Source organism: Anopheles moucheti, chromosome 3 (assembly GCF_943734755.1).
Source record: "Anopheles moucheti chromosome 3, idAnoMoucSN_F20_07, whole genome shotgun sequence".
NCBI classification, from domain to species: Eukaryota; Metazoa; Arthropoda; class Insecta; order Diptera; family Culicidae; genus Anopheles; species Anopheles moucheti.
Window position 1 is genome coordinate 84805540 of NC_069141.1, and position 10539 is coordinate 84816078.

The 10539-nt window shown below is 40.5% G+C and overlaps 1 protein-coding gene across 2 annotated transcripts; it reads left to right on the forward strand.

Annotated features, from left to right (window-relative positions):
* The first annotated feature begins 1297 nt into the window (after window positions 1–1297).
* Window positions 1298–2794, forward strand: LOC128303271 (angiopoietin-related protein 6-like). 2 transcript variants are annotated; one of them, XM_053040165.1, is made up of 2 exons: window positions 1298–2084; window positions 2151–2794. In XM_053040165.1, exons 1-2 carry the CDS (start codon window positions 1327–1329, stop codon window positions 2281–2283), a joined length of 891 nt encoding a protein of 296 aa, XP_052896125.1. In that variant the 5' UTR covers window positions 1298–1326; the 3' UTR covers window positions 2284–2794. The 2 variants fall into 2 exon arrangements, with proteins under 2 accessions (XP_052896125.1, XP_052896126.1); XM_053040166.1 differs by having other exon boundaries at window positions 1298–2098; window positions 2151–2209.
* Window positions 2795–10539: the final 7745 nt, after the last annotated feature.

Sequence of the window (10539 nt, forward strand, 5' to 3'; positions counted from 1 at the left end):
AAGTACAACCAACTAACAGGACAGTTTTGGTCCACCAGTTTGCCGTCGGTCGCCCCAATACCTTGAAGGGTTGAGAGGTGTATGGAAATGGGTTTTAATTAAAGTTGAGAAAATTGATAAAAATTAATGCAGTAAATTCGCTTTTGCTCTCTGCTTCCGTCGTTCCCTACTGTTTGATCGTTCGTTTTGCTCGCACCCCTTTTACCGAATGTTTGTTTTCTATCTCACCGTGCAGGGTCGCAGGACAAATCCCTTTTTCCTTTGTGATTCTTTCTTCAAGTCGTACTACCCGGTTACGCGTTGATCGCCCGCCCGGAAGTGGAATACCCGCCGCACCGGGATGGTTTAAGTTAGTTTTTTGGGAAAGTTTTCTCATTAAACTCGAATTATCGAATGGCCATTGCGGGGTTTTCGGAGCGGGAAAACCCGCAAAGTGAACTCGAACAGTGATGAGCTGCCGGACAAAGCCGGTGCCGGTTGGTTGTAAGTTTTACAACAGTTTACATGGTCGCGTACTGTACTGGAAGGTTTGCGGTTGAGTGCGATCGGTATCCTACGGGAGTTGCAAGTAGTTGTAAAGTATTGGTATATTGGTTTTACTTTTTGCTTATTGTTCATTTTGAGCTCATGCTGTATTTTTTATTTCTATGCACTCGAAGCAACAATAAACATATTTTTACTTCTTCATTCAAGACTGTATTGTTACTAGAAATGAAATTTGAAGCTCAGGTAACTGATGATCAAGTAATTTTGTTATGTGTGTTGCATAATTCTAGGCGTTTTGTAATATCTCTTTTATATCTCAAATATCCTAAAAGTATTCAGTAATTGTTATTATCCTTTTTACAACATTTGTATTGTTTATTGTTTTACAACATTTACTTATCGTTAACCGTTTAATTGGACAGTTTAATTGTATATTAACATATTTATATAGGTTTATGGAAATCAAATCTGTAATAACTTTTGTGAATACGTAAAATATTGCAACACTGAAATTAAATTAATTTAAATCACCATAAACAGCAATAGTTGAATGCCAATCATCTGTATCGCCTTATCAATGTTGTTTATTTCAAATTGCATCACGAAGGAAGCGAACAGAGAAAAAATGAAGCAAAAAGTTCCACCTGATAATGCTTCCAGTAGTCGAAATTATTTACCGCATGAGTAGCTTCGATTAAGAAAAGTGGGATTCCCACTGCTATTTTCTATCAAGCCATACAACTAGCGATTGCAACTCGCCAGCAAAACATCGTAAACGAAGTCAGTAAAGAAGTACACTCGGTCCGGTGAAGTGTCTTGTTCAGTGCATAAACTGTCAAGATGAAAGTGGTCATTGGAAGTGCGATCGTGCTGTTCCTTGTCTGTATCGAGATTGATTCTAACGTAACTGGCTATGGTTACGAAATGATCTCCAACCGTCTCGATTCAATGCAAGGTATTGAATCGAATCTACTCACCTATACAAACGATACGGTACAGCAGCTAACAAAAATGGTACAGCTATTGACCCGGCTTCAGATGCAACCGGGCAGCCCCAATGCTCCTTCCACACCGGTATCGGTTGGAGCGTCCTGTCGGGATGTTCCGAGCCGCGTGTCCGGCATCTATCGTATCGATCCGGACCATCCCTTCCACGAACCGATGACGGTGCTGTGTGATCAACAGTACGAAGGTGGCGGTTGGACCGTGATCCAACAGCGTATGGATGGTACGGTGAACTTCTTTCGCGACTGGAAGGACTATAAGAATGGGTTTGGTACACTGCACGGAGAGTTCTGGCTGGGGTTGGACCAGATCCATCGATTAACGAACGTAGCTCCGCACGAACTAGCCGTTCTGTTAGAAGATTTCGACGGCGTGAAAGCGGCGGCTCGGTATCAAAAGTTTCGAATTGCTGCGGAAACCCTCAACTATGCTATAGTCGAGCTGGGTAACTGTAACCCTTGTGGGGCTGGTGATGCGATGCGTATTCATCTGAACGAAAGCTTCTCAACGTACGATCATGATAAGAGCAAGGCACCGTTCAACTGTGCCGCCGCGTTCAAAGGTGGCTGGTGGTTTTATCGATGCCATCGGTGGTATGTAGCGACGGGTGAGTTATAAAATCAGTTCTATGGTTATGTATGTTTTTGAATGCCTTCCAGTCACCTGAATGGAGATTATCTTCACGGCAAGCTAACCGAAGCCCAGGACTCGCACGGCCTCATGTGGATGGACTTCCGAGGCGACAAGTATTCACTTAAGAAGACAACGATGATGATTCGACCAATAAAGTAATTAAGAGCTGTATATCAATATGCATGGTAAGAAGTAAAAGTGTGAAGTGCTGTCTATTCGGGTTTTTATTGTACATAAACATATATAAGAATTCTGAGCAGGAAAGTAGAGCTGAACTGAATTTTGTTGCACTTTCAACAAATAACCCTAGCTACAAGCGGGGATCCACAGAAATATTCAATTATCAACGCTATAGGCTAGCGCTGCTTCTGTACTTATCAGGTTGTAAGGGTGAACGGTTCAGAAGTTCATCGCTGTCGTCGTGTATGAAACAATTGAACGTCTATCAATTAGTGAAAGAACGTTTACTCATGACCCTCACACTGCCCCTGTAGAATGTCTCTCATAACATTACGATCTAGGTCGTCCGTTGTCATTCTTATGACGTGACTAGCACACCGGAACTTATTGAGTCACGTCCAATCACAACCAAAAAAGTGTAGTACATTTATTACTGTAGCGTAGCTTAGTTTACTAAGCTGTAACTAAACAATGTGATGCTTTTTTTAATCACTCCTTTTCCTTTTAATATTATGCAGTGCAAAACAACGACAGTATTGTGTGTTTATTGTCAACATTGAAAAGCTCCGAAAATGGTAACAGTGCGAATCGTATTTTACCCGCTAGATTTAAATGCATAATCATCTGATTAGTGTACAACTTTATAATTAACTTTTCTTCCGGTTCATCAAAACTTGCGAGACAGATACATAATGGATGGCTGGAAGCTTCTACGCTCTATCTGAGCTGCATGCTTCACTTGAAAAGTTTACAGCCGGCACTGCAAATGACAAGCTGGTACTGGCATGATGAATATCAATTTATTTGTTGGTGCCATGCCTCCAGATATGTCAACATTATGGATTTGTTGTGGTACAAAATGTGTAGATCTAACGTGGTTAACATACAGTAGTTACTATAGTATTGGAACTCTGATTTGGTTTTGTTAAAATTAAATAGAAAGGAAATTCTACACGTTTAATTGAATTCCACCCTAATGCATTGAATTTATCCCATTTTGTTATCATTAATTTCCGTGGCGTTCCTCGGTGATTCGGTGAGTCGTATTAGTCGCCAAAACAAAACATAAAACTCACTCATCATTTCCTCGTAGTCTCATGATCTCTAGTCCGCATGATGAAATCCAAAAATATACCATATCATATTAGTTTCCATGAACTGACACCGAGATAGCTGGTAACGCTTTGGTCAAAAGTGCGCCATTTTTTCCATACACCACACCATGGAGATTTCCGTGCTAAAAGATACTTCCATGGATCGAGTCAGCATATGTTCCGGTTCGGAAAAGGCATCCACCGCCTGCTTTGCTTTCCGCGGCTTTTTGCGTTTTTTATTTCAATCATCTGTGGTAAAATACTTCATCACGAACGAGGTCACCCACAAAACAAACAAAGAGTGTGGCAGGGCATAGGGATGGGGCAAAAACGCACACATAAAAAGGAAAAGCATAATCCCTTTGAAATGCGAAATGTGCCTCCCGTCCATGGGTGAATGTCGTTGGATCTTTTCTATTGTTGTGATGCAACCTTAGCACGGGGACAGAGCAACATTGCGAGGAGTTCGTTTACTTTGTTTGCGTTTTCTCTCTCTGTAACTACCCGTTTTTAAGTTTCATCAAGAACTCCCATACATGGAAGCGGACACCTTCTACCCTCTCGTTGGTTTGTGTATATCTGATGCGATGGAGTGGTCCGTTGTTGTGGTGTAATGATGTGAAGTCACTTGGTGCCGGAACACGTAACAATGGCGACCGACAAAGGCAAGAATAATAGAGCGTAAAATGTTCTTGATGCTGCTGCCCGCTTGGGTCCGCTCGCTGACTCCTTTTCATTACTTTTCTTCGTTATTTTTTTCTTTCTTTTGAAGTGAGTGTGGGTGTAGTGGTGCGTTTTAACAAATGTAATAGCACGGGTAAGATTTGTTGTCATGAAAACATACCTTTTGAACTGGGTAACTTTGATGCAGAAGTGGGTTTCGTTGCAGTTCAAAGAGCGAATAATCAGAGCGAATTTTAGACGAATACAAACAGATGTTGGGATAAAAATAGGTAGATTTACATGTGAATTATGTACGGAAAAAATAAGCACGAACGTCCCATAGGACCCTCTCAGCCAATTTGCATGACCGGAGAAGCTCTCACTATGACGGCCATTGTTTATATCACACAATTCACACACCATGGACCATATTTGAAAAAAGGTTTTCTCATCTCGGTGATTCGTTTTGCCACACAATCTTTGCAGTCACCCAACAGGCAATTAATTTTTCCCACAGTTTTGATGGAGTATTATGTGCAAGGGATGGCACCACACTACCTGTGCCCGGGAAAGTTTAAAGGACAACCATGAAAGATGTGATAACGAAATTAAATGCACATCACCAGCACACGGACATCTCGTGCAGGTGTGTTCGTGTAGGTGTGCAGGATCCATTCCACTTTTTTCCAGCTGTCCACTACTTTATTAATTTGCACACTCTAGCTTTTCACTTGCGCTTGATGAAGCGAATATTACCACAGCCGTCTCGCAGCACTACCGGTTACGGGAGGCCTATTTTCGCCTTTTGCCAACGGGCCATATCCATTGTTCGCTTTTTTGCCGAAGAGAAAATCTATTTTTTATTTTTTTGTGGTAAATTTTTCACCTTTTCCTAACGCGCCATTTTTTTTGTCTTCGTCTACAAATGACTAAAATGACTTTTAAAACAACGGTTTCAACCGAGGATCTAAGATTACGATACACCGGGTATGACTTTTTTTTTTGTTTAACAGCCCTGGAAAAGTGTTTGCTTTCGGGGCACTCACTTCTTTCTGCCTTTTTCCGTCTCATCCGCTTGTGCTATTTACACGTGTCTCGTCGTTAAATTTTATTTTCATACCCTTTTCTTTTAAGCGTTATTCCATCGTGTGCAGGAATAAAAACCACACGGGAAATGGAAAGGTTAATGGTGTTATCTTTGGTCCGATACGGCGTGGGGAAGTCTGGAAAGAAGCAAAACGGTCGTTGCTGCAAGTTGTGGTTATGTGCAGCGAAGCGGATGCTGTTGAATTTTATAACGTTTAACGTTCTTTAAGCGGTGCACTGGAATGGAAGGATTGCACTTTCCGCCGGTACTCGCATATGGTGTAGTGTTGCTTTTGAATTTGTTATGTTTGTCCATTTCGGAAGTAATCAATGCAATAGGGGGGGTTTCTGTTTCATTTTACCTCAGTTTATAAACAAGATCATATTTACCTATAGTTTGAAACTATAAATGACGTCTTTAATCCTGTTACTAGAATTCGGATCATTGTTCAGTTTTTACATTGTACAAATTATAATTAAATAAAAATAAAGTTTCAGTGTTTTTAGTACAATTTTAATGCGATATTTTCCTTGCTGAAGGGTCTGCTTTTCATCCTCAGAGTGACGCTTCAACATAACAACGATATTTCATCAACAATTTACCGTTGTTATCCTAATGGACTGCAGAAAACTATGTCCAAGCTTTAACCAATACAGTGCATGAATGTGACGCATACAGCATCATTAAAACCCGCACATGCATAGCATCGCTCCACAAAGAAGTTTCGCCCCACGTACCGCAACTTCGTCGCAACATTTTAACATTCCAGCACTCCATCCAGCAGCTCTGGTGGATTTTCCCGTCATTGGGATAAAAAAGTTTTCTTTCCTAAGCCACCCACAATAACCATCTATTTTTTATGCTTTACGGGCAGGGATGCCGTGGCTGCTCGGTTATGGATTTTGATTTTTGGTTTCACAACCGTCGGTTTGGTCGGTTAAAAGTTGTGTGCAGAACTTTGTGAAGGAATTTATGTGGTGCTTTCTTTGCCACGTTGGTATGCGTTTGTTCGACGCAGTGCAGTTTACACTTCACAAAGGCGGGCAACTACTTATCGGGGCGGTGAAAAAGATGGATCGGTGCATCGGTGGTTAAGTTGATTGAATCGTTCGATGTTGTGGTTAATGGTTGCGTAATCGAAAACACAATTTCCGGACAGCTTTGAAAATGCATTGGTTTGAAAATTATTTTTTTAAATATTTCAAACCCATCTTGAACCGTGAGTATCAAATTCATACTTAGTTACGAATTATGTCAAATAAACTACTTAAAAACACGTTTTATCGTATCGTTGTTGTTGTATGATTTTCATACAAATTAAAAATAGAAACAGAGAAAATTTATATTTGAATGAAATAATTAAATGAGACTGGTGTACTACAAAACTAAATTGAAAATCTAAACCAATACTCTGTTTAATTGATTCCCGTCCTGTGGGACAACATCCTGCTTCGCTGTTACCCACTCTAACAACCATTAAAAAACGAACAAAAAAATAAGAACAACCCAAAAAGTCAGCTTGATAAATTTTAATTAATATGAAGCTGAAATTAAAACAAAAACTGTCACCTCTGCCTCGGATACTATCGCATCGTGCGGCAGACACTTGTGTCGCTGTTTTGTTTGGCGTTTTTCCCTCGCCCAATTGCTATACTTACGCACCACTTCACGCCGATGGGTGGCTGGTACGCCATTTCCCCCGAAAACAAAATCATACTAGAACGCTACTTTAGCTTTTTTTTTTAGAGCGGAAAGACAACAGCTTTCACCGGCAGCCGGAGCACAAGTGAGCCAATTTGTGCTGTCAGAAATTTATTTAATTTCATTTTATCTTTCTCTCCCTTCGACCCAACCCCCCATCCACCAGTCTGGTCCCTTTAACGGCAGCGGATGTGGGCATTTCGATACAGTGCGAATTGCACAAATGTTACCAGTCACGAACGTCCTATTCACTTAGCGGTAGTCACGGTCATTGGGAAAATTGTAGGAAAAACAATTGTACACACACTCAAAGCACCGTTGCGTACAGGAGTGGTGTTTCGGAAATGGATGGTACTGAACATGGAATCGTTCGGTAAAGGGCAAACAAATGTGAAACGATTTGTTTCTATCGGAGTGCAAAAATGGTGAGAAAACAAGCTGGCTTTGTAGTGTTGATAAAAAAAAGGTTAAAAAAGGCAGAGACACTAACCGTTACGGTATTATCCATTTCAATTGTTGTTCATTTGTCGTTTTAATTTCAGGATTCTTTGTAGGTATTGATATGAAAGATAGAAACAATGTGAGAAAACTAACACCAAAACGATGATCGTGTTGTATTTCAGGTGCTTTGCAAAATACACTATTGTGAGATATCTGTTTATATCTAATTATTCTGGATACAGTTCTAAAACTTTTAAAATATGAATAATATCGGTGTTGGTATATATCCTTTCATCCTTTATAATCCAGGAAATCCTTTATTGTTGCCAATGAATTCAATTGCATCTGTTCCAAAATATCCCAAATCCCAAAGCTGTGAAAGAAGGTACCGTATAATAAAAATCAGTTATCAAGGATTATAACTAACGAAATTGAAATCCAAACTTACACTTTGTGCAAAACTTTGATGCTCGATAAAAAAGCTCACTTCAGGCCATACAAAAACTTGGAAAGCAGCAAAATGCTTTACCAAACCACTAGCCTGGCTTGGTAAACTAGCCGAAAGTTTTTCAACCGTAAATCGGCCAACCGAGCGTCATTCTTACACCATCGTTGCTATGAAAGCTAGTTTTTCTCCGCCTCTTTTTACGGAACTAAGACGCAATCGATCTTGTTCACTTAACCAATGGAAAGGGAGACGGCGAGCAGGAGGAAATACAGCAGGAAAGTTTCTACATCACCCAGGAACAAGCTAGCGTACGCGAGCAAAAAGTTAAAAGTGGTAATCGATATCACCGGTCGGTCAGAAAGTTGATCACTAACTTCTGCCCGAAAGGTCAGTCCGGTAGTTCAGCCGTGTGGTCCGTGGGCAGAACCAAGTGTGCCTCCCAGCTAGTGCTAAGGTGTTTGTGGAGTCGTTTCGATGATTGATTCATCGATATGGCTACACGCCATCATCATCATCATGCTGGTGTTAGGCAAAGGTGCACCAATAAATTTGATGTGGTCGGAGCAGTGCGCACAACACTGTTGAATGTTTATTTATCCCGGGTCAATATTTATTAACGGAAGTTTTTCCAATCGACCGGACGGTGAAGGTGTTTGCACAAGTAAACACTTTTCAAATCGGTTAGGAATTCGTGGAATTTGAAGTGCAAAATCATTCGCAGCATCACGGTTAGGTGGCTAACTTTTGAACTGTTTGCTTTAAAGACGTTACAGTATGCTTTAAGCCCTTAATGAATCGAGCCTTTGTCTGTTTTTCACTTTAAAAAGAATACGGAATCATGATTTCCCTTCAGTACTCTACCCAAACCCTGACCTGGTTCTGTGCTTCGATCGTTCGCTTCCACCGGTACGCACGTTACGATTGTCGATAAAAGTTAAACCAACGAAATTGGTGATAACGCACAGCGCAAATCTTCCAGCCGCAATAAAAGTTGACATCCTTCCGGCACAATCGGAAAGAGCCGTTGTGTGGCAGACAACGGACACAGTTTTGTGGTATGATTTATAAATATTGCAATAAGCTTCGTTTTGTGCTGTGCGATCCGGAATTAGGAATTAAACTTGGTATTGTATGCTTCTGATTAGATCGCGCAAGGTCTACAATAATCGTTCCGTAATCTGGCCTCTTCTTTTAACAAGGACAACTATAAAGCCTTCATGCTGTTGGACGAGGGGTAAACAAACAGTGAATAATATTGCTATACAATTTTATAATGGAGTAAGAAAATATGTTGGGTGTTGTTCTTGTTTGTGTTATATTGTATGTAAACTCCATCAATGTAGGATCAATACAGGCTTACAGAGTAGTTAAAAGAGTAGGACTTGGTATATGACTGATATGAATATGAAGGAATGATCAACTATGATAGTAATATGATAGTAATAAATAAATTCCAAGTTGGTATATTGAAAAAAACTTCTTTAAATGTTGTAATATGAAAAGCAAAAGGAGAAAAGGAAGAAAGCCACCATTTTGGACCGATTTCTTCAAGCCCCATTCGCTGATTGACAGTTTATCGCGGGTTTAATTAAATTGAGCATTAGTTCGCTGTTGGAGTGTGATGGATGGCAAGTGATTGACATCCAATACAGCATCTTTTCAAAAAAGATGATTTGGATTTTCTATAACAAATAATTGTTTAACATATTTACTGTTTGATGTCTTGATGACTTTTTTATGGATTAACATTCAATAATTCGTTTGTTGTAGTGGAAATGGTTAAAATGTAACTGAGTAATCCGTTATCACTATGAAAGGTGGGATATGTTTATTTCTTCCTGCTGATTATTTGTAGAAAACTATGTCAAAGTCCAGTTCTGAAAGTAAATTAATTTAATGTTGCTTTCCGTAGAATCATGTACACAAGAGAAATAATTCAATTCAAGTACGATGTAAATATGCTGGACCAACGTGCCGTGCAAGAGTTACTGCAACATCATCAAGAAACAAAGCACAATCCGTACAATGTCTTCACCATGCAATTTATTCTCGCTGCTCAAAACTACACCACACTTTGCCGTGTTCCTTGATGCGTTTGCGTTTCGTAAATGAAATACTCCGCACCAGGATCGTGACCGAGTACATTAATTAAAACACATCCCCAAGCAATTCGCACTGGCACTGGCACCTGCAGAATAGCTTATTAGTACAGGTAGGACCGCAGTGTCGCAATGGTAGAAACTAATAGAAAAAAAAGAAACGAGTTGCCGTGAAACTTCACCAAACAACACGGCGAGCGTGTTATCAGCTTCTTAGCAGCAGCGTGTATCCTACGACCCTGAAAAAATCTGATTTGTCATCATCAGAGCCCGTCGCGTTCGTAGCACCATAATAATCATTATCCTTTACCCGCCCAATATTAAAATCCCGCCCCAGTGGAGCGCTGCTTGGTGCCCGGTAGCTTTCACAAACTTAGCTTCCGCCAGCACAATCAACACCAAACAGTCAACCGGAATGACTAACGAGTTTCCTCCACGGTTTCGTGTTTTGATGGTATTTTTAAGCAAACGTTTGCCTCCCCCTGGTGCTCCGGGAAATGATTAATATTCATGCAAATATAAACACAGCGGCAAACGGCCGAATTAAAGTGCGTTCATGCAGTTGGTGCGTTTCCAGGGCGCAGATGCCTGAGACGGTCTATCCAATCTACCTAATGCGACCTCAGCTGGAAACCGAAGCTGGCGCTGGAGGTTCGCCGAACTTACGAGGCCGTAAAATAATCAGCGCACTTTGTAAAATTA